At 41.2% G+C, this 24,566-nt stretch overlaps 1 protein-coding gene across 1 annotated transcript; it reads right to left on the bottom strand.

Moving 5' to 3' along the window:
• Positions 1-14,107: 14,107 nt before the first annotated feature.
• Positions 14,108-21,935, bottom strand: otx2b (orthodenticle homeobox 2b). The gene is made up of 4 exons (XM_088925035.1): positions 21,903-21,935; positions 17,511-17,719; positions 16,526-16,677; positions 14,108-15,902 (listed from the first exon to the last, which is right to left on the bottom strand). The coding sequence occupies exons 2-4, from the start codon at positions 17,605-17,607 to the stop codon at positions 15,282-15,284; spliced, it is 870 nt and encodes a 289-aa protein (XP_088781161.1). The 5' UTR covers positions 17,608-17,719; positions 21,903-21,935; the 3' UTR covers positions 14,108-15,281.
• Positions 21,936-24,566: the final 2,631 nt, after the last annotated feature.

Here is a 24,566-nt window from a genome sequence, read left to right as displayed (position 1 = left end):
TTTCTGGTCTTTCATGGGATATTTTTTTTTCAAAAAGCGCCAGGTAAAGGAGACATGTCTGAAACGGGGAGTCTCCAGACCAGTTTGTGTAGAGCCCCGTTTCAGCAGTTTGTAGTAGATAAGCTGATTAAATATTCATTTCTAAACTGTTGTAAATGTAGTTGCTGCTAGTTACGAGGTGCTGTGATAAATTAAGCGATTTAGAGATCGTCGGGTTGCATCTTTAGCTGTTTTTTGAAGACATAAATTACGAGGTCTACCGCGTATTCATTTCAATACGCAGCAACACAAACGCCTGCGGAGTACTGTATTATCCTGAGCGCCGGTGTAGAGCACCGGGCAAAATGAAGTTTAGTGTGGACCCATGGTACTTGTGGTCGATTTGTAGACCCTTCACATAGTATCTCTGGGTTATTATGGTGGAGTTTTCTGCCGTCTGTGTATGTGTATGTCACGGCTTTTTAACATACCGGTACCATTAAGCAATAATCCATTCCGTGTGTGATAAGCGTTTGTTGTCCGTTAATCGCGCTTTCGCTTTTCCATTGAGGTTAAAAAGCTTTATCTTACTTTATCTTGCGAACTGAAAGCAAATGCATGTTTAATGAATTTGAAGATATTTTTATGCAGCAGATGATGAACGTCAACACTATTTTCCTGAACAACAGTCCTTCCTTGTGGGTTCGAAGCTTAATTCCTGCTAATAAAATATTAAATATTGTTATAGTTTTTTTACATCACTGTATTATAAATACTGTAACTGAAACAAAAGCAGAACCAACCATTATCAATATTTCCCTAAATATTTGATCTCTGTTTATTAATTGTTCTTAAGATCTGTCGATATTTGACTCGGCACTGATCAGAACGAGTTCACACCTCTAATTGAGTAGGTCCTGGAAAAGGGTGAATGGTCAACTAGTCCGAAGCCATTTCAGGAGGCTGTGCTGATAAACCAGTTAAGTAAAATAAAACCGCAATTAGTGTACAAACAAGCTAAATCGTTGAGCCAACACAGGAGAAAGATCGAAGATAAGATATAACAGACCATTAAGAGCGATTCTCATTCAAGAAGAGAAATACCTGTAAACTGACGCTTCATTTACAGCGGGGGGAGAGGGGTGGGTGGACCTGAGACTGAGTGCGTGATTTGCACGCGAAAATCTACAACACCTGTGTTGCGTCCGTCATAGGTAATCCACACTCTGAATGTCGACGAATGCCGTATGAGTGTAGCACGTGTGTAATTGTATTGGTCTCTACTCGTATTGGCCCTATTGCACTGGAGAGGTAGATTACAAGAGAAGTTCAAGTAGGGGGCTGCGTCAGCACGCGTAGGCTGCCAAGGAACAGGTAACGGGTTTATTCCCTGCTGGAAAGAGAAGAAAAGAAACACAACGTTTCGGCGGTGGAGCCTTCTTCGGGTGTCAGAAGAAGAAGGCCCCACCGCCGAAACGTTGTGTTTCTCTTCTTCTATTTTCAGGAGGGAATAAACCTCGACTTGTTCCTTTGATTCTAAGAGAAGGCGAGTAAACTCACGTGTCGACACAGGGTTCTGTATCTTTGCTGATGCACCTGGACATTAGATATCTTTAATAACGCCATTCAGCACAAGTAATACAAGCTCATCAATTGAAAATTGGTTTCTCTACCATCTGCTGAATTTACGGCGAAGCCGACCAGAAGCTAAAATGCCTGTTCATTACTACTGTCTGTTCCAGTTGAGATGCACGGATCTGATAGTCCCTTACTGTTCCAATAAATATCATTTAGAAAATGAAAAACAATTTGAATCGAAACCCGAGGATGTACGCGCATGTTAGCAAACGCGTTACTCGAACACGTTGTCTGTTGTGTCGCGCCTATGCGAAGCACGTGGGTTTTCCGGCGACTGGTTTAGAGTCTTCCTGTCACTCGACGTCTCCTCTGTTATTTTGTTTTTCCGGGGAGGGTGTGTAACCTGGGGGAAGGGGACAGGCTGTGCCCGTGTGTTTATTTCTAAGAGTTTCTGCGGGAAGGCCCAGGCTCGAGGGCACCGCGGAGATCATCAGGGGCATCCGGCTCTTAGCATCGTTTGATCAGACGATAATCACTCGACTGTGCCCATTTTCTGACATTTTAGTCTGCAGCGTGCTTGCTTGTGAACATTTTATCGCATCGCCATTAGGGCCTTGTAATCCGCTATCAAAGTATTTCAATTGGACTCTAAGGAGATTTTTATTAATGGGCCATGAGCCTAAAGGCGAGGATGGTTCAAATATCGGCTCGTCCGCATGCGAGATGCCCCTCTAATCCCAGAGTTCAACAGTCCCGGGAGCAAATGGACTCTCTCCGCTGAACTAACTAGGTATTAACTTGCCGAAGAGACGCAACATTAAAATGTCATTTTGTTTTAACATATGTTAAAAAATGATAATCAGCTTAGAGTTTTGTGTTCTTCCTTTCTGAATAACACAATATCAGTATTTTTCAGCTAAATGGGAAGGCTTTTTTTTTCCATCCTTCTTTTGTAACTTGAGATAACATTCCGTGCACGCCTCCCCACAACACATGGATAGCGGTCTGTAGAGGCGACCCCAAATATCCTGCTCAGCGAAGGAAAGAACATACAACTGAGACAGAGATTCAAAAGCACATCTGTGCACAACGTCTCTTTTTAGAGTGATTTTACACCGCTGTACACTTGATTTAAGATTATACGAAGGCCGCCTTACACGCGGTATGCTTGCAACCCATGAAGTATCTTACTTAGGAAAACAGGCAAACCATTAATTGATGTTCTGTTAACGCTGTTGAATAAATCCCTTAGGTAATAATATCATAAATCGTTTATAAACCATCGGATAAAGAAAACGCCAGCAAATCATTTGTTTAGATAAACACAGTTAAACTCTTAGCAATTTATCCAATCATCATGCCACGAAACATTTAAGTTAGGATCAAAGTACTGCAATCCACAATTCGGGGATTTAAAGTCGATTTGGACTCAACTAAACCAATTCTGAGAGGTTTTGCCTTTCTATACTGAATGAAAATAAATCCGTCGACGGTACCTAAAGACCTCAACTTAACGCATAAAAAAAAAACAGATGTACAGAAAAGCTTTGATGAAACCTGGAAGTATTTTTACATAGAATAAGACAGATTTCAGAGTTGCCTACACGATATTACCACCTTTCTATCGGGTGTTTCTTCGACGCGCGCGCTTTCATTCCCCATTGGTCTAGAAACTTCCTTCAGAGGCAGAGCTCTCCCGGAAGCCGGGTATCAAGCAAGACAATCCCTCTCCACCACTTAAAGATTCTGCGCAGGGCCGCCGTTTGTCAATCAAAGTAAATCACCCCACGAGCTCAGTTTATTTACCGGACACCCGATTTGTGAATAGATAGGACCACGTGTTTACATTCTCTTAATCAGCGCTAAATACTAAGTGGTCGATATCGGATTCTTACCCTGCTTTTATGTGTCGTACAAGTAGGAAGTCTACTATTTTATGAATTATAATAATGATGTGCTTTGGTGATAGGCTACAGAAGCAAGCGGAGATAAAAAAAACAGTAGGGTCCAGTGAGATCATTTCAAAGAAAATGAATCCTCCCGCGAGTTTCTTTGAATTCAACACAAAACAGGTTGAACGGTAGCCCCGTTTGTTTCCCGGTTTCCGGTCATAGTTTGACGGGTATATAACAATAACGAGCAAAGCAGGAAATCACATTTCGCGATATGCATGTTCATTTATCCTTTATTTCATCAGACCTAGAAGTTGTAAAGCTGTTGGCGTTATTATCAATTTCGAATCTCACTAAATCCGAGGATTTGTGTGAGCAGTCGGAGAAATGAAAATCACATGTTTTTAGTGGGCTTACCCCAATCCCTTTAGGCTTCGTCTTTAAAACATTTAAATCTGTTATTATGGGTACAAAACCCTTTTAATTTAATCTATGACAAGATTATCAAATTCATTCCTATTGATGATGCCACAAACTTAAATAACGAGTGCAGAAAATATAGAGTTGGCTAAGCCACGATAAGCAGAGCCTAAGTGATATTGCTGGATGTATAGTGAGTGGAGTATGGCTAGATATTATTATTATTATTATTATTATTATTATTATTATTATTATTGTAGTAGTAGTAGTCCTGGTGTTTTTTATTTGACCGTTAATGGTCAAGGAGCATTTAATGTGTTCGACTATATTTCACATTTCTATTGTGATTGCTCCGTTTTACACACAGATGTCAACTATCTACCTCAGTTAAGTGTTGATCATTGAACGAGGGGAACACTTAATATGTCGGAGCGCTTTTGATTCATTTTTCGCGAGTCAAGTCTCTCCAACAACTATTCTCGGTTGTAATCGCATTCAACGTCCTTATCAGCATCTAAATAGTTGAAGTGCATTTGAAACCTCACTCTAATCAGCACCCATCTTGTGCAACAGGGTTTATTCATCACTTAAATGTTTATCGTGCGTTTCAGGAGGACATCGAAATACAAATAAGGGAATCCTACAAATGCTTGTTATATTCTTAGGGATTTGTTTTTATTACCATTTGTTCCACCTATAGTGGCATCGTGCTTCCTCATTCCTATTGTGGGTTCAGTGTGTCGAGCTTTTTAAACGATATTCCCGGGTGTCACCGCTCACCCAACACCGAACAGGTGTCGCAGATTGTGAAAATCGCACCTGCGTCTGTGTTAGACCCGTCTGGATAACTACTGTCTGAAGGGCTGGGTTACAATATCACATAACAGTGGCTGAGCTCAGTCTTTGAGAAATGTAGCTGGGGTGTTTGTCGAAGAGGTGGAGGGTACTTTACTTAAAGCGCGTAACACATTATATTATCGATACTTACAACGACATAAAGTAAAGCAAGAGAGTAATTCGTTACCTATATTTTGCTTATTGTTTCAATGCTATCTATTACTAAATCGTTGATACAATAATTTGATATGGGTTTATGTGGAGGTTTATATCCTTCATAAAATCCCGCGAACACCGGATGTGCGGAAAAGGGACTGAGTAACATTCTGGTACAATGTTACAGAAAAGTTACCGAAACAGCTCAGTGTTTTCATCAATCGTTTTCAGCTCATTCGTAGGCACTTTCAAATTTCAGGCCCATGTCTTCTGAGACCTAGAAGCATTGATGAACGCCTCCCGGGCACGTTCAAGGGACTTAGCCCTTGGAGTTTGAGAAAACAAACACCGGGCTGCTGTGGTGTGAAATCACGTGAGCGGAAATCTCTAGAAAAGTTGCCCTAAATGGCGAGAATACTTTATTATTCTTTAAAGTCTCTTCAGCCCTCGGCACTGGAGTAAATGGGCTTTAATGAGAAACGCGAGCGGCCTACACAGTTAACCAAGCCTTTGGGGGAAAAAAAAACGTGACACAGCGTAAAGAAGTTCCGCGGCTTCATAGGCTGTCGGCGCGTTTGGGAAAGTAGGAGTTCAGAAGTCTTGAGAGAGAGTACGAGACACTGTAGGTGTTAATAGCCAGAGCCGTATTTATTTACATATATGTATATATATACATTTTAGCGTCTTAAAGGATTTGTCCCCGTGGCCTAAAACTGCACAAACGGACAAAAGAAAGCGAAGAAGAGATTGCGGCTTACGAGACAGATAAAGCAGGCAGCTTTATTTATTCTTTAAGTTGCTTTTTGCGCAATTTGTGTTGTATTGTTATTTTAAGCTGGCACCCGCCAACCTTTCAGAAAACTGGGGCAGACGAATGCTACCTAGGATCCACTTTCATCGCCCAAGCCTGCTCTTCCTCCTGTTTTGTAAAGCATATTTTCAGGCAATTTCTCCCCATTATTAGCCGAGCATCTCAAATCTGCCGTGGTGAATACGGTTCAGCTAAGGCGATAGTCATGCTGCAACTACAGTAGCAATAATAATAATAATAATAATAATAATAATAATAATAATAATAATAATAATAATAATAATAATTCTTATTCGTTCACACCTATTATGGATAAATAGGTACAAATAATTTTAAAATGGTACATCCTGGAGATTTGCTATTAGTTCAATTAAAGGGGTTAGTAATAGGAATACAGTCTTACAAACTGTAAGATGTTGCTTTTCCCATTAAAGTGCCGTTTTATTTTTAAAGAGTTTCCATTTCTTCACCAAATCGTGCTGGCTCACCGGACTTCGCTTCTGCGAAACTTTGATTCCCAAAAACCGTCCGAGTGAAAATCGTATCAATCGTTTTATTTTCCACAGCTGCTCGTCTCCAGCTCGATTGCTAACCATTTTCTGGAGCAAGAAGCTTTGAAATGTATTTTTCAACAATGGGCAAAGCCCATCTGAACGCTCGACCAAAAGATCGATTTTATAGTCGTCTGATAAAGGTAGCTGTAGGAAACCTCCGAGGCGAATCGCTTTGGAACTTTGCAGATCGTAATTAATGAGTGTAATCATTGTGGGTATAAATAGGTCACTACTGGCACAGTGGCAGGTGGGCATCAGTATTGTCTGTCTCATCCAGCATTTTTGACAATTGACAGTTTAGAAAGCGCACAGGCAGGTGAAGCTGCCACTTTCCCAAGAGAAATTCTGAAAACTTCCTTTTAAATCAAACAGAATTGTTGTCAACGATAACGAAAAACTAGAAAGTTTGTGTGTCTGGAACTTGATTTCATTCGCTCGCCATAGCCTGAACTTATCGTTGGTACGAGGCACGGTGAAAATCTTCGCAGGATGGCTTGTTTTAACACAAGTGTGCATTGTGTTACGGTCGTCATGTTCTGCGGTTGTAACGTTGCGCAACTGTGCTGCTTTTGGTTTTGTGTTCTGCGCTTTTTGTGCGTGGCCTTTTGCGCGCTGGGGGCAGACTGGTTTGTGTAATCTCGGGCAGTCTCGAGTTCAGAGCATGAGATGGACCGTGGAGTACTTTAACTCCAGGGCCCATTGTTTAACATCGACAAATGCGGAGAGAGGATTAATTTTAGCGTCTGCTATTCCCATATGTTCCTTGGTGCTACATGGCGTTTAATTAAAACGGAAAGATTTTCACTGTAGGAATGATTCTTTGGGTCTGGACATGAGCTCCTTGAATTACCCGGAGGCAGACTAGAGTATTTTCAAAACATCATATCCAATTCAGAGCGGCTAACCTGTGGGCGAGACCTTAAGACGTTATGTGTCGAGGATAACCTCGGCCCCTTTATGAAGATTCAAGTAGATTAGTCGGTCAGTGCATATTTATTTTAATGTGAAGTTCAATGTTTAACTAAGCGATGATACATTAACCGTATTTGTCTTCCCAATACCGTTTCACGGACTCCCAAGGGCTGAAAGCTGGATTTGTATTTGCGTATCGAGCGTTTAGGGAGAGGTGGGACAGAGCACCGAGGTCAGCAAATCTGTGATCTGAACACCGGCGATTTAAGGTGGTGACTTGCCGAAAGTATTTAAAGGCTGACGCTACCTTTTCCCCACATCAAGGAACGTAAAGAGTTTTCCACAGACTCGGCACCAGCATTAGTTTTGATCGTGAAGTTTAGAAACCCCCGAATAAGCTGCGGAACTACTGGAGAAAGACGTTCCCATACACGGAGTCCATAGAACAAACGCTTTGCGCTGCGACTCGCTGCGTTTAACTTTCATTTGTATTTTATTCCTTTTAGCAAGTGTCACTAATAGCGAGCTTGTTAAGACCTTTGTGGGTATTAATGTCTCAGGACAACAGAAACAGATGCGTGTACCGTGTGGGGTTTAGCAAAACAAACAACGCCAATCGAAGAATGTTTCCCTCCTGTTTTCAGCGGCAAGTTTGCCACTTGTTAGCCTTTTGAAAAACAGAATACGATTTTTACACCCAGAAGTACGCAGAGGAGGGAAGACAGTTGCTCTACGTTTTGAAATCTTTATTTTGCTGAGGAACAAGCAGTGAGAGACGTTTAAACTATGCCGAATGCGTTTGTGTTTAAGGAGACCCACGGGCAACGTCTCGGTGGAGGGAAGAGAACAGACCTAGTAATTTCAAGCGGTACATTGAAATTAACTGATAATACCGGTAACACATCCCCCACACTGTACTCGCATTCCACCGGACAGGGTGACACGTCCAGTAGGCTCCAGAAGCAAAACTCAGATTCTAGAGTTCCACCTTAACTACAGGCGCCTCCGCAAGGAAACGACTTTCTATGTGTGTGATGTGTCAGTCACTGGCTCCCGACAGTTGGTAGGAATCGTAAATATAAGACACTTCAACATTTCTGTTTGGATTATAACATGATTCGGCCTGGGCTTCTTTATTATTTGACTCTTTAGGCGTGATCTGTGATACAACGATAAAGGTGGTTATGATTTTGACCAAGGAGAGTGGTCACCCTTAACATGAACTCTTTCATGACAGCTCTGCTCTAGCATCTGCGAAGAATGGGGAAAAGAGTTATTTCAAATTGTAATTGTATTTTTTTTTGTAATTGTCGGTGATTGCAGGCAATGGTTAGATATTCACCTTTCATTAAAAGAACTTCGAAAATGAATAGTCACAAAAAACAAGTCAGTTTTAAAATGTAAGGCTATTCTATCTTTATATCTTATAGTTCTTTGCAGTTTACTCGTTAAAATGACCATGTACAAAATTACACGAACCCGAACGCGTTGTTATGATTATTGTTAATAACTCCACCAAGTTACTCTTGCCTGTTTGTAGTTCTGCAGCATGTTCCGCTAAGTTTGAAAACGTTTGCAAACATATTTTCCAAATAATATGGATTATTATTATTATAACCCCACTTTTAAAATCATCTTTTAAATGATTTAGGAAATGTAATACCTTCAACTACCTTCAACTGGCACTGCTAGCCGCGATCAGGTATAAATACCAATCGAGCAGTTATCTGTCATGTATTCATGAAATAACAAAGCATCATCAGTTAATGAATGAGCCCAGTTTCGTCTGACAATAAACACAAAGTTTTTAAAAATCCACCAGCAAGTCAGAAGGCTGGGTATTCCGCTTCAGTAACTAAGCTGCCTGCTGCGTTTGTAACAACGGTCTCTCAAAGAAATGCAGATTGAACTTCGCCAAGCTGATACGCAGGGCAGTCGTGGTTTCTCGTTCCTTCTACGGGGTGAAACTAAACTTTTAATAGTTCGACACACATTCTGTTTAAGGGCTTGAAACGGCGTTTAAGCGTTTCTTCCGAATGCTTTCCAATCGGAAACGAAAAACGGAAACGACAATGATGAACAATTAAGAGGTGTTGTTGTAATGTGTTACCCACAAGCATCGCTCGTATAGCCTGCTTGCAGCTCTTTTGTAGCTTGTAGCGATATTTCTGACCCTCTTAGCTTTTTTTTTATTTTAGAGTTTATATCATGGCTTGTTGGGGGGTGCAGGAAAAAAGGAGTTATCGGGGCTTCGTCGATTCTGGCATATCCACCCACCTAGGTATGCGCAATTAAAACTTAGATTTTCACCCAGCACGCTCTGTAACTACGTGGACGTGTTATGCAAAACTATTTTTGTTAATAAAATTGAAGGGAATGGGAAAAGGCATTTCAATTTCTTTGGATTAACAGTTTTTTTTTTCCAATGAGACGCTCTCTTCCTTATCTCTGTTTAAACTGTAGAGTAACCAGTGGAGAAATTCATCTGCTCGTCATTGCGTACAGCAGGGAATTTTTGAACCCATTTAATTTTGCTAATGTGGAGTTTTACTGAATGTAAACAAAGCGATCATTTTCTTTCTGGAAGCAAACAGTGAGGGAGATATCGGAAGACGGAAAATCATGTTTACCAAAATAAGAGGCGCCCCATTAAGTAAAAAATATTTTCGAGCGTGCAATAATTATCATCCTAAAAAATATTATTAATAATTCATTTTTACCATGTGATAATCCTATGTTTATATTTATTTTCCCCCAAGAATCTGTTGCAAATTGTGATACATCGACGTCCTAAAATGATAAATCCATACAGTGGAGGCTTGCGGAAAACTTCTGTGAGAGATTAAATAAAACCGTTAGTTTTTGTACTCTGTACTCAAGATGCTGACTATTAATTATAATATTTTAATTTGTCTTAAGGGTGCGTCTTTATGGAACAATTCAAACTTTTTTGGCAACCTTTTTTGACAAAGAATAATTTTACTTTTTACATGCATCTACATGTTTGGGTTCTCGTTGATATACATTCGAAGAGTGTGCTGCCTGCTATTTCTTACGAATGTGAACCTACTTAGTTTAAATTAACTATCAAGTAAGGGGATGGATTAAAACACGGGGAATTTGTTGTTAAGCAATGTAAGACATCCGTATAACGGCAAACCATTCTGTAAATTAGAAGTCATTTTTTAAGGAAAACTATTGCTGTACAGAGCACATCACACAAGCCGATGGGCCAAGGCTAAATTTCTCCACAGCCAAGACATACATATGAGGAGAGAGTATTTATTCCCTCCAGATCGAATAATATAAAGTGAAGTTTTGGAAGTGAAAAGAGTTCCCAGTTGGCTCGGTCTTCTCCAGAACCCGTTAAACGAGTTCCGTTAAAAAAAAATTGAATCCCTCTTTGAGTCTCTGTGCGTGTTCACGCAGCAGATCGATACACTGCTCTGTTTTAACTGACCTTGTCCTCAAGTGTATAATCCCTGCAGCGCGCAGACAACGGACAGGAAGGGGCTCCGTCTGATTAAATAAATTGTCAACACTTCATTGACAGGTGAGGTCTCGTCCAGGTAACACCCAGAAGCCCTTCAACCGCAGCGAATTTTTGTGTTGTGGAACAAGCGGCGCTTTATAATCGAAGATAAAAGTAGTGTGTAGTATACTTCTTAAAGTCATTTGAACATTCAAATATTATTGTTTTTCTTTTGATTGATAAAACTGAATTGTGTCGTTGTGCTTGGTTGTATTTAATTTATTGTAATTATCAATCAGGTAAGGAAGAAATTCATCATTATAATACACCTTTGTTTTATCGTCGAACAACAAACAAGAATTATATATTATATATCCAAAACAACATGGATATGCTAATAATAACAACATGCCTTCTGTTTGTAGAAATACTTTTTTGGAGGCTGACGAAAACGGTCCATTAAACCATTCGGTGAGATTCAGGAATCTGGCAATATCTGAGTATCAGTGGAAAAAAATCAATGGTGAATACTCTTTCCTCGGAAAAGTAGCGAATGGGTTAAAGACGTGAGCTGATATTCACGTACAGACATATAAAAGATTTGTCAGACGAAATCTTAACAGCTATTGTCCTCATCGCAGTGAAGGAAAATTTAACTGCTTTGCCCCCCTACACACCCCGCCAGCCACAAGGAAAAAAAAATCAAAAAGATTCTCATTAGCCAAGTTCTTTAAATGTTTCGATTATTTCAAGCTAGTGTTTTAATTAGTGTGTTTCCTTTAGTAAGGACCGAGTGAAAGGAAGATTACTGGCAATGTCAAGGATGCTAATTGAAAGTCCGACTTCTAACAATTACAGGAGAAGCATGGAAACTAATTAAAGATCCGACTGCCACTGACTTTACTTCATTCAGACGACTCACAATTACGCCGCGTACTCCGAGTCAAACCTTTTGATTCGACCCGAGGAGCCGACAGTAAACCTTTTTGTTTGTCCAACTCTATTTACTTTATCCGATTTTAGTTCTGTTAAGTTCCCCTTTATGTTGAAGAAGGCTCCGGGGTACCGATTGTTCGCGTTAACATGGTAGGTCTGCCTCTCTTACAAATCGGATTGTATCCCAAAGCATTAAAAGCAGGTTCAAACTTTGCACTATAACACGTCTTTTTAGGACCTGGCAATACCTCGCTGCACAGAGAGGCAGCCTTAGGGGCTGAGATCTGATTAAAGAAAAAAAAGTTTTCTGACCTAAGATATTATGTAGGTTTTTCCTTTCTGGCGCAGGGTTCGTGTTAAGTTAATGCAAACGAATTAGCCCTCAGCAGACGGAGCGGAGTTCTTACAGGTGTTTTAAAGAATTCGAGTTTCTCCCCGTAGAATTGTAACACTAACGCGCAGACGGAGAAATTGTATCGTCGTCTTTATGAAAGGAGGGCGTACGAACGAAAATCGAAAGTAAGGTGTTATTTATATTATTTAGCGAACGGAAACGTTAGGTCCCCGCTGCGTAATTAAATTCGGGGGGCAGAGAATATTTTGCACTGTGAAAGATTTCTTGCCGAGCCCTCGGCGACGGCGGCGGGGTGTATGAATTGGACAGCGACTGCCCCGTACCCCGAAGAAACCCCCGCCAGTGAAATATCGGGATTATCTTTTTCTTTGAGGATTAACACGGCTTTCCCATGCCTCCAATTCTTATTGGGGAAACTTTCAGGAGAGAGAGACACTGGAAACAATTTATTTTTCACATCATAACTTGCGTTGTCACTCCATTTTCTTCAATTCTTAGCTTCTGCAATAATGACAGAGTAATGCCAATAATAGATCAACGTTAAGATTGAGTGCTCGTTGACGCGCCTGCTAGTCGGATGTGTTTTTTTTTTCTCTCCGGTAACACTATGACGCTATTACTAATAAAATAGCTAATAAATTAGCAATCATACGACTATCAAAAATAATATAATAATAACGCTAATAATATAATTTGAAGATCTTTCTTTCCAAGCACTGGGGGGACATATGCTCTTCACTCTTTAACCCGAGCCATGAACCCAAATCAGTGTAAATGTAATAGCTTTGCCAACCGGTTTTTCATGGGTAGGTTTCACCTCGAAAACCAGGGTGCGCATTAAAATGTTTATGAATCACGTTCGTATTTATTAAACAAAATACACCGTCAGTAAGGAAATCCAAGCGGAACTCGTTTGACGCCAAAGTCGAAGCGGTCGGCGCGACAAGGCGCGAAGGCTGTCGAACTGCAGGGCGGTGGTGAACTACTGTTAACAAAATAACTTTTAAGCGAGGAGAACTGCTCTTTCGGCTGAAGAATCATAGTTTGAAAGCAAAAGAAAAATTCTGAGGTGAGGTTCGCTCGGTTCGCCTATGTGTTACATTTCCTCATAGTCGATGGTGTTTTTTTTTGGGGGTATTACTAAGCTCAAAACCCGGGGATAACTTCCCCGTCTCTGGCTTCCGGGGCTGCACTATTAACATAGTTTTCCATTCAGAAAACGAACTTAGTGGACAGTTGTATAGTTTTTCTTCCTTTAAAAAGTACAAATTACAGGTTTGGAATTCCAAAGACCGGCTTTTGTGAATAGAGCATTACTGCACGGATTCCCAACAGATTCGGGTTACACTGCAGCCGCCCAGAGAAGAGAAGAATGTTCTCTACTTTTCCTTCAATAAAAATGCCGCCGAAGCAGGTTCTGAGCACTTGACATGTTGTGAAGAAAAGCACCGGCGCCCACAGTGCAATTTTACTGTCAGCCCCTGCGCAGCACAGATGTGTACAACTACACAAAGCAATGCTTCTTTCCTCGCCTCTTCTAAAGCGGATACCTGATCCAACTCGATTTCTCCGATGTTCGCCTCTCTTCTGTTTTTTAAAAACTTATCCACTGAGAAAACAATCCGAATACTTCCAAGGACTCTACTGTCCGTTTAATTTCTAAATAAAAAGGTGGCTGTTTACTACAAAGATTTTTGTTATAGTTGTATGAAAAGCGATGTTTTTTTTTATCATTACTGAACATATATATAGCCAGAACTAAACTCATTTTGTCGTCGCGTTAAAGCAGGTGAAACTATGGAAGTCCCCCAGAGGAGAGCTAACCATTTATTCACCTTTGACAAAAATCGTGGAAGTCTATAAAGTGACCAAACCAAGGACGGTTTCTTTCAGGAAATCGTGCCTTTCTTCCTCCCTTATTCATTCAATTATGATTTTTGGTCAGGAAAAGCTGTCGCCTTCTTCTTTGCTGTTATGGGAATTACCCTGACCTCCGAGTACCAGCAAACCTCAAAAAATCACTGTAACAGCGAAAGCACCCTTTTAAAATGTAATAAAGATCTATCTTTAATAGTACAGGCCAGTTAATCGTGTTACACTCCATCTCAAAACACCAGATAATTGTAGATAATTATTTTCCACTTTGAATCTTTATTTCTTTTCAGCGCCGCGGGCTAAACTCAGGAAGAGCGGAAGACAACTGGATTTGTGCTAGAACGACTTTAATGTAGTCATACATGTGTGCGAAATTCAAGGCTGACGTTTATGCATATATACTTATATATAATATTCTATCAACATTTGCAAACACACAAAAAAATCCAGTTTTAATTAAATAGTTATTGTACGAGGGGTCAGATGACATGACCTTAATTACTGTCCACTGCTTCGGTGCACTGGCGGCTCACAAGACACCCACAAGCGGGATCCTAGGGCTCACGGTGTTGTTAAGATTGCGGGACGAAATGGGGAGATGGGTGAAAGTTTTCCTTTTTATTTGTTCCGAACACCGACCCTCTCCGGTTTTAGTTTTCGGGCAGTCTGGGATTTCTTTAATTAATCTTTTTTTTTTATTATTTTATCATTATTCATACTTTTTTTGCTCAGAAAAAAAGTTATAAGCCTATTAAAATAACAGCAGAGCGGCTTCGCTGGTGCGAAGGCGCTCACAAATTGCATACAATACAACAGATCACAGTTTCGAAGGCTAGCACAGATAAAAAACACATATGTACCATTTATATAAGACACACACTGATTGTCTCTTAAAAACTACATATTGATTCCTTATAAACATTATTTTTTTTTCTTAAATAAAATAGTGCATCCAGATCGCCGCGGGGGCGCGCAGTCCACACACACCACCCCGAATCAAAGGGTCTCTGGCTTGCCAACGGGGAAGCAGGTCGGCAAGTTTTAAGAAGCTTAAGGAAAGCCTGCCCATTCCAAGCACTTAACCAAGATTGGCTCTTCTTACTGTTTTTTTTTCTCTGGGATAACGATTTGTTCCGTGGCATTGATCAAAGTGGCGAAGAAGAAGAGTTCGCTCCGCGTTTTCCTTCGCCTGATCCAACAGGTGTCCTTCTCGCAGACAGACGCACGCACACACATACACGCAGACAAGGAGACGGTCGTCTGTTTGCGCCCTGCGAGGTGAATAAGAATAGGAAAAAAAAAAGTTCATGGCCAGAGTTTTTCGCCGTGTGATGGTCAAAGAGTGAGCAGGGCGGTGAAGGGATCCACCAATACCCCTTCCTCAATCCGAAACATCTCAGAAATGTCCAGTCTCTTACTCGCATGTCTAGTGGAAGATGGCAGGACTAGATGATCATTATCGTTACGTGTTATTGTTGGAACTGTCCAGCGTCAACGTTTTCTTTCACAAAACTTGGAACTTCCAAGACGAGGTCTGATCTTTGTAATCCAAGCAATCAGTATTGAAGTTCAGCTTCCAGGAGGCCGCTTGGTCTTTATAATCCAAGCAGTCTGCCGCCGAGTTGAATCCTAGCCCCGATGCCCCGTAGCCCTGGGCAGAGAGAGACGCCGGGGACTGGTTGAGGTGGCTGGTCACCGCGTTGGTGCTCATGGGGCTCAGGGTGGATCCAGGCCCGGGTAGCTGGTGGTGCATCGGGGTAAGATACGACCCGCAGTCCATCCCGCCAAAATAGGAAGTAGATCCGGCATAGCCCTGGCTGTATCCTGACGCCTGCGTGTAGGTCATCGGGTAGGACCTCTGCATGCAGGAGGAGGAGGTAGACAGTGGGTCGGAGAGGGGAGAAATAGAAGCCGGGCTCCAGATGGACACCGGCGCGCTGCTGCTGGAGATGGCCGGGACGGCGGTACTAGAAGGCGGCGTGAACTGGCCGCTCGCCCCGCTCTCGGAGCTCGCCTCTCGGGCAGGAGAACTCTTCTTCTTGGCCGGCCTGACCTTGTTCTGGCCCCCGTTCTGCTGCTGCTGTTGCTGCTGGCGGCACTTCGCCCTCCTGTTCTTAAACCAAACCTACGACACAGCAGCGCATCGGTCACAGAACTGGCGAGTGAATAAGGGAATCAACGGGCACGCAAATATTGAGAAAATACAAAATAATGACAGAGGAAGTGGTGCCACGATTTATTAAATTGTCTTTAAAACATAAGTGGTATTTCTTGTGGCCCCCTTAATAATTATCCTAATCCTGTTCATATAGCGCTGTTAAATCGAGTGCGTCCTGAATGCTTAACTCAAGGTGTGCTAGATCACAAACGAATTAAGATATTTTGGACAACAATAAAGTAGTAATAATAGCAATAATCACACGTTTCATTACTCGTTTGCTTCGGCTACCTCTCGCAACTTGAGAGTGCCCCAGTTCTACTTTAAAATCACCTTCTTAAGCCACGTCTCTGCTTTTAAATTAAATTTTGTGAGAGAGCCCCTGTTCACGGCGATTAGAGCAATCAATTGAAAAACACACACACACTGTACAAGACTGGGTTTATACTGGAGGGGGATATAGGGTTCATATTAAAAGCTTCTCTGAATTTCTCCCCAGAGGCTGCTAAGAGAAACATGGAGGGGAGGGGGAGTCTGTCACGGGCCGTGGCGGGATCACCCCTCTGTGCTCTCGCGGTGATCCTGCTCACCTGTACACGAGACTCGGGCAGGTTGATCTTCAGAGCCACCTCCTCGCGCATGAATATATCCGGGTAGCGAGTCTTGGCGAAAAGGGCTTCCAAGACGTCGAGCTGTGCGCGGGTGAAAGTAGTCCGCTCCCGTCTCTGTTTCCGAGGCGTTGCTGCAGATGAATAAAATACATTCGAGTACATGTAGTTTGAGGCCGGGCGTGGTGCTTAAATAATTTGGGAATTTACCAACAGCCACAAAAGTGTACAAATGAATTGTGAATTTTGTTAAAATCCGAAAAGTTTTTTTTTGCGGAGCTTTGACATAGTCATCACAAGGTAATTCATATTTAAACACTGTTTAAATCATATATAATAAAACCACATATGATAACGTTATCGTTAATAAACATGCGTATTTTTATACGCTCATACCCCAATACACAAATGCATACGCGCAATTAAAAGATAAATGCAATTTCCGTTTTCCTAAAGGGTTATTATAAATTGTAGAAAATCGGTAAGAAATGTAAGTTTCTGTAACTACATTATTATTAGGTAGTTAAATGTTAACGCCTTCGGCGTTAGATGAAAAATAAGCTACATTAAAAAAAAAACTCTGGTCATAGAGTTTCTACAAACACAATGTGGCCTTGTTATATCATTCTATTCAATCGCCAAATTATTAATGTCCAGTCAAGTTTAAAAGAGAACCAAACACTTTTTACATGTATCCACTCTATATGTTTTGGGGTGAATCTCGAGTACTAATATTTTTTTACCTGTATATAAAACTGAAAAATCAGTCCATTAAGAAACAAAAAAAATAAACACTACCAACAACAACAGCAACAACGACATTTTGGGAATTCGCCGCTTCGTTTCGTAAACAATTAAAAAAAGAAATTACAATCCTTTTAGAAGCAGAAAAAAATTGTTCCCTAAATTAAAAAAAAAAGTAAAAACCCCGCACCCTGGTAGCGAATCAGAGAGTGGGCGCGCTTACCTGGGTATCCTACGGACGGATGGAGGAGATCCATCCCAGAGGTAGTTAGACTCAACCCATTGACTGTGTAAGGTGGTTGCTTGAGATACGACATCATGCTAAAGTTGGTTTGGAGGGACAAATTGGCAAAAATGGCGAAAAGCAAGCAGAAGGCCCCCTCGGAGTCCTCGCTGGTTCTTTCTGGCCCTCGGCTGGCGAGAGGTGAGTACCTGTCCGACAGATCAGAAACAGAAACGCGGAGGCTGCGTGTGAGCGGAACGGGCTGCTCGGATTTCGGCTTCTTTGCGGGATGGGCTCGCTGTTCCTGTAGCTGCTGGCGCTAAGTTCAGAATGAGCGCCGTCCTGCTCGCTCTGTGCTCTTAAGGCGACCCTGGACCCCCAGCTGTCCCAGTGAACTGAGTGATGCTCTTGCCTGACAAACGTGTCCCAAAAAAAAAAAAAAAAAAGCTACACCCCATAATTGCAGCACGCCTTCTCGGAGAACAAAACACATTCGTTCAAATGCAGACACACTGGGCAGCAACAAGGAGCACAATTTGCATAGGGACCCATAGGTTCGACCAGCTAATTGTTTCCAACGTAGACTTGATTGGGGGCCATTTGGAGAGACAAAGGCCGGTGTTGGCCAGATAAATAATGCTGATAACAAAAGCCCCGTTGGCGAGAAACAAAGAAACAATGAAGAAAACTCTTCGCTCCCCATTTTGTAGCCATTAAGCTAGCACCGCTTCTTCGTTTTAATTATATCTGCGGGCTTTGTCTACATAATAGAAATCGCTGTCAATTTAAATAGGATGTCATTAAAATGTGAAACACCAGTACTTCAGCAAATAACCAGAAACTTGAGCAACTCTCTCACTCTGCAGTTCCACTAGACATGCTGCTGTCTTTTTTTTTTTTACTCTTCGTCATTTCCAACTAATTAACGCCTCCGGTAATTTCATTTTGAAGATAAAAAAGAAGTTTATTAGGCAATCGACAGGTGTTGATTACAAGTGTTTAAAGAGACTTGCGTTAAACAAACAATCAACTTTCAATTACAAACTCATTCTTTACCCGCTGTCACAACACCTCTTTGCTCATTTACGGCGTTAAAACCGACTACAACTTGCAAACTGGGTAACGATTTTGGAAAAATCTTAACATCCACCTTGGTTGTATGGGGAGCTGTATAACCTTAGTTGATAACGAGAAATTAAAATGATTAAAAAAAAAAAGAATTCCAGGAATCATACCCCGCATGGAAATAATATATAATTACATTACACCACATTATTACAAAACTGCTGCACAGAAAAAAAAATCCTTGACAAAATTCAGCTTTTAAGAAAACTCAGAATAAGATACCAGTGCAATAGATAAATTATCAACTTTTTCGAACTTTTCAGGAACCACGGCGTACTGGATAACAACCCCTCGCGGCAACAATCAGCTTTCTCAAGTGCTGCTAAGACAGATTTTTGTAATAATATTATCTGATCCCTCCCATGATATCATCACTTTTGTGTTTTACAAGTTTCCCGGAGCCACTGAGAATCTTCAAAATGGCGACTATAAAATCTTAAACCACACGTTTCCTCAAAGGAAACTTGTCCCAAAGTTCAGTTAAACAATACACTAAAAATAATATTAACCTTTTTTTTTTCTTGGATATAATTAACCTTTTTTTTCCTGGGCCTCTTGTATACTCCACGAATGCAACACCATACCTAAACTGTAAAGGTGAGAGGAATACAGCTCACAGAAGTCCAGATAAACTAAACTCCTTTACTCACCTCGGAGGAACAACCCTTTTTCTTATAAAGTCAGTAACACTTAGTGCTGACATACAAGTATATGTGTAAGTATATATATATAAGTAAACATATACAAGTATATGTGTGTGTGATATCGTTAATTTAATTTGCAATTATCCAGCACGTCATAAAAAATAGATTTGGTGTCAAAATATTCGAAAAGGCAAATGGGTTGAAGACGCCAAAACATTATTGAAATCTAAAATAAATATGAACAAAGATGACGCAAAAATACGACTATATAATGAATATACATACGAATCTCTTATTTCTCCCAAGACATTTAAAGCCAAGCAATAAGACTATAGTTCTGTATTCAGTTACAGTTCAGGTAGATTTAGGCTATACGACATTAAACAGGAAAACACTTTTCTTTTCATCCCATTGGTATAAATTTTAGGATTTCCGAAAGTCCCTAGTTTTGTCACACCCACAATTCCATTCAATTCCAGTTTGTGAATAAAAATCGGAGGTTCATACCTGCAGAGCTGAAGCTGTTAGGAACGGAGATCGCCTGAGTGCAAGAGGCCACTATTGCACGTTTTTATATCTAACAGCTAACCGGGCCAATCTGTCACTTTATTTTGCACAGACCTTCGTCTACCAGTTGCTCCTCACCCGTTCAATAATAATTACCCTGTCCAAGAATTAATTATAATAAATGTTTTTTTTTTCTTGATAAATTAACGAGATAATCCGGGTGGCACGCGCTCCCTAATTACAGGACGCTAACCTCGACTCTGCAGCGCATTTGGGCTGATTAATTTTCTGCTTGATGAAAATGAAACAAAAAAAAAAAAAACAACAACCATAGACTGGCATTCTGTTTATAAAAAAAACGCAGCCTCGCCGATGGTCGGCCGCAGCTTTTTTTAAAGGCCTGCATTTCTGTAAACGTATTTTTTTTTCCGGTCCAGATTGGAACGGGAGTAGTTAGTCAGTCAGAGCCCAAGCGTTCCTATATTTATTGATATGTGTTAATGTGTCGGAGATTCTTAAGGTACAAGCCCTCGGACACGAGCGGGGAATATAAATTAACCACTGGTTTACGGGTAAGTCAATTTAATTCCATACATTTCTAAAACCAAAAAAAACTCCAACAAAATTATTCAGAATTTTAAAAAACGAATAGCAAATATTACTGAAAATCCCTTCGATGCATGTATTGTACGATATTTAATTCAAATATATGCTAATCTTGTAGGTTACATCCAAATGTATATATACTGTAGGTATCTTATGTTTTTACATCAGCAAAATGAAAATTATATAGTATAATTTTACATATGTCTAATTTTCATAAGATACGTTTTTATACTGAGCAAAAAGTCTATTTTGTGCGTGTAGACTATACTGATACAAATGCCATGCGGGATTCGTGTATAGAAACACCCAATATTTAATTCGTTTACATGAAAGTTGCATTTCCAACGGAAGAGCAATTTCAAGAAGCACAGAGCCCGTTTGGTTGGGCAGTAATCACAATTTCTCAGGACGAGTTACACGAAAGAAAAGGGTTGATTTCTAACTCAGTTTGATATTTGTTCGATTTATATACCGACGCCATACGAAATACCACAGAAACAGTTTAGATATTCCAGAATTAAAATATCCTTTCGGTTCGTACAGCAAAAACCTCGTTTGATCGATTTAACGACTGCCAGGATACCACCGGCGACCACAGTAGCCGAACTGTGTGATGACTAAAGCACCGCTTTAATACAGACTATTCGTTTGTAGTCTTCTGCATCGATCACCGTGTCTGGGCGGAAACGGGATTCTCGGGACCGGGGAATATATTGCAGTTTGAAGGATCTGAGGGAATAGTGGACCGCAAACGGAGGCGTGCAGCCCAGACCGCCTGACCCGGTCCATTCCTGCACGGTTTCCTGCCTGCCCGCGCTCTGCCGGAGAGGGGGGACAGGCGAGCAGCAGTGGAAATCGGGGTGCCGGGGGGCGGAGAGAGCAGGACTTCTCGGGGAAGAAAGACTCCGATACACGCCTCCTCAATTACCGCTCTTTGTCCGCCTGTATTTCCATTACAAGTGGGGACATTCAGCGGAATTCGGAAGAAATACGAACAGGCGAAAGTTGCGCCAGGAGTTTCTGAATATCTTAACAACGTAAAACGATAATTACAACGCTATTTTTTTAAATATAAATCCGTGTAGTGGAAGCAAAATTCGAAAACACAGTAAATCGTTTTGTTCACGATACATCCTGTATGTTTATTTCCAGGCTTAAATGTACAAGCGGTTTCACAGGTAACACGTTGTGCAGTAGGCTTGAGTTTTCGGTAGCCTAATGTACCGCCGTGAAATCTAGTTTTTCTACCAGCTAATTCGGATTACAACGATTTGATTTGATTACTATGTGGAGCTAAATAGCCATTTTAATTCCGATCATGTATTTTTACAAGACAGACTTCGTTTAATAGACTAAAACTTATTTTGTCGCCCACCAATTTCTTTCTACAACAGCCGTCTGCGGGAAAAAAATAAAATAAATCTCCACGGAGTGCTGCACTTCTACGTCGTAAAATAAAAAAAGGGGATTCGAAACACAGTCCTCAAAAACACACGGGAATGACTCTTACCTGATTTTCCGGGAGCGGGTTCGGCCGAAATTCGGTTTGTGCCCCCACCCCCCCGAAAAAAAAAACTTGAAAGTAAGGAAATCCTGTAAGAAAGAGAGAAAAAAAAACAGCAGAAGAGAAAAATCAGGCGAATTCAAGCCTGGACATTTTGCGCGACATTTTGCGAAGCGGTGGCGAAATCCTGGGGAAGAATTGAAAATACATACGGTGGCGATTTGTTGATCTTTCTGGCGAAGTTGCGGAGTTGGGCTTGGAGAGAGCGCGCCGTCCAATGAGAGAGGCTGGAAGGTTGAGGTCTGTTTCTCTCTCAGGGAGATTTGCTGAGAGACAAATCTCACCAGCAACTTTTTGACGCAAACTCCCCAGCCAATGGTAGCGAGAGCCTGATTGACAACGTACCCAGTTCGGAGTCAGAGGAGGGAAAATAATAATAACACGCCAGTGTACAGCGCAATAGCGCTACGGGGGGGAGCGAACAGTCTTGCTGTCGTCCAACGTCTCCAGTCCTCCTGGGTCAGGGTTGATAGAGGCGGCGGATACACGGGAGCCCTGCTGGATCTATTATCTACACATTTTAAAATGTTGCTTTTACTATAAACACCTCCCCCCACACAGGCACACACACACCATAAATACAACCGCTACCGTCTTCTGAGGGACAACAGAGGGCATTGTTTTCAGTCCCAGATAGTAGGACTTTCTAGAGAAGAAAGGTGAGCATGACGTCCCCTGAACCCCACGATTAATTAAAAAACAGCACTAAAACACCCCCCACTCGCGCCCCGAGGACTCAACCGGCTCACCGGACGGCTTCCCTAAATACCGAAGCAAGGGTTTCACTGACATCGTAGTGTGCACCACGGGGAAAGACAGACCGGTAGAATTTGTTCTTCTTTTTTTTATAACAACCTTACAGATCTAGAGTCGCGCAAAAGAGACTCGGCGACCCTCTGAAGAACACATACTGTCACGCCCTGCTCCCGAAACTGCTTCTGCCCCATGACAAGCGAGTAAGCGTCCATAATACTGTAGTTGAAGTTTTCAGAAGAGAGACTGGGAATTCCCGAGGAAGCGAAGTTAGTGCAGGTAAGACTGAAAACTTCTTGAAACACCGCAACTATGTAGGTACTGAGGTTATATACTCCGGACGGTGCGTGTTAGGGGCTGCCCGAAGAGTTTTTAATAGCGCTAAACTTGCACATTACTAACCTTGCCACGGATTTCTGTTGCAACAGATACATGGCGACACAAGCCTGGAGATGCCCACTTCTCAGACAAGAGCAAGGACGTTTAAGAAAGTCCTGTGAAGGTCTTTGGTGGTAACAACAGAGATGGGCGATGATTTATTGATTTAATTTCAACCACTGTCTTTCTGGGGGAATGCAAAGGACACTTCAGGTATGTATGGATTTGATTTTTTTTGTGTCGGGTAGAGATTCTGCTTACAGTGGCTAACGTGTATTATAATATTACTTTATAAATCACCTTTTAGACGGTAATATGACTTTAATTATCGCTAGAAATTTGAGGAAATATACTCTTATTAGGGAACAACAACAACAACAACAACAACAACAACAACAACAACAATAATAATAATAATAATAATAATAATAATAATAATAATATAGAAAGTACGCTTGCGCAAGTTGTCAATATCTAATAAATAATACCCAAAACCAATGGATAGTTAATTTATGTTCTGGCATTTGACACGTGCTTTAATAAAGTAGAACAAGTTTCCGAAATGTTCTAAAAATTACTACTTTTTTCAACTACATTGCATGGTAACTATTACAATTTAAGCATATTTAGGCCTACATAAAACACGCTAGTTAATCTATACGTGCTCTTTCCGAGCGTATGTGTATTCCAAAGCTAGAAATGAGTTCCCAAAGGTAAGCGTGATAAGGGAGGAATTTGACATCCCGCTCGGAGTCACTCTGAGCTGTCTGGTGTCCACGAAAAGAATCCAAGAGGAAAATGTATAGGAGAAGTAATTCCAAAATATTTTTTCGATCTTTCCATCAGTGTATCAACCTGTAGCAAAGCGAGCGCTCGAAGCAAACGAGTGAATATTTTTAATAATAATAATAATAATAATAATAATAATAATAATAATAATAATTATTATTATTATTATTATATAAAAGGGCTGGTGGTGATGGAATTTTCAGGTGGGATATCAAATGACTGTGCCTGCAATGCAGATTGTTTGAGTGAAACGACTGCTTCGATCCCCCACTTAACCTCCAGTCCTGTGTAAAACGAGTGGATCCCCACAAAAACAAATCGGGAGGATTTTGTCACTGTGTGGTAGATGTATCCTCTTTAGAAAGCTTTGAGAAATCCAGACACACATCCCACACAATCTTCCCCGCTCCCTCCCCCCCCCCCTCTCTCCCTCACTCTCTCACTCACACACACCTCAGTCAGATTTGAATATAGATTTAGGTTTTAAACCCAAAGCCAGATACCACAGCTTCATAAACCCCCGGTCGGTTTGAGCAGGAAATTCACGCATTCTCAACTCTGCCTTTTCCATTATGAAATGCGTGCGGTGCGAGGTTTAATCATCACCGTTGAAATAATCAGAGGCAGGACGAAATAAAAGGTCTCAGATAGGACGTGAGATAAGTTTTCCGTAAGAGGACTGATCTTCCT

The sequence above is a fragment of the Atractosteus spatula genome, chromosome 9, assembly GCF_055471065.1.
Source record: "Atractosteus spatula isolate fAtrSpa1 chromosome 9, fAtrSpa1.hap1, whole genome shotgun sequence".
Classification (NCBI taxonomy): Eukaryota; Metazoa; Chordata; class Actinopteri; order Semionotiformes; family Lepisosteidae; genus Atractosteus; species Atractosteus spatula.
The sequence above is the reverse complement of the archived record's forward strand: the minus strand, read 5'-3'. Positions and strand labels throughout refer to the sequence as shown.

Bases quoted from the DNA above. Each gene is read 5' to 3' on its own strand.
- otx2b (XM_088925035.1), bottom strand. From the start codon at position 17,607: ATGATGTCGTATCTCAAGCAACCACCTTACACAGTCAATGGGTTGAGT. The intron at 16,678-17,510 runs GTAAGCGCGCCC...ATTCATCTGCAG, and splicing joins TCCGTCCGTAGGATACCCAG to CAACGCCTCGGAAACAGAGA. The intron at 15,903-16,525 runs GTGAGCAGGATC...GCTGTGTCGTAG, and splicing joins TGCCCGAGTCTCGTGTACAG to GTTTGGTTTAAGAACAGGAG.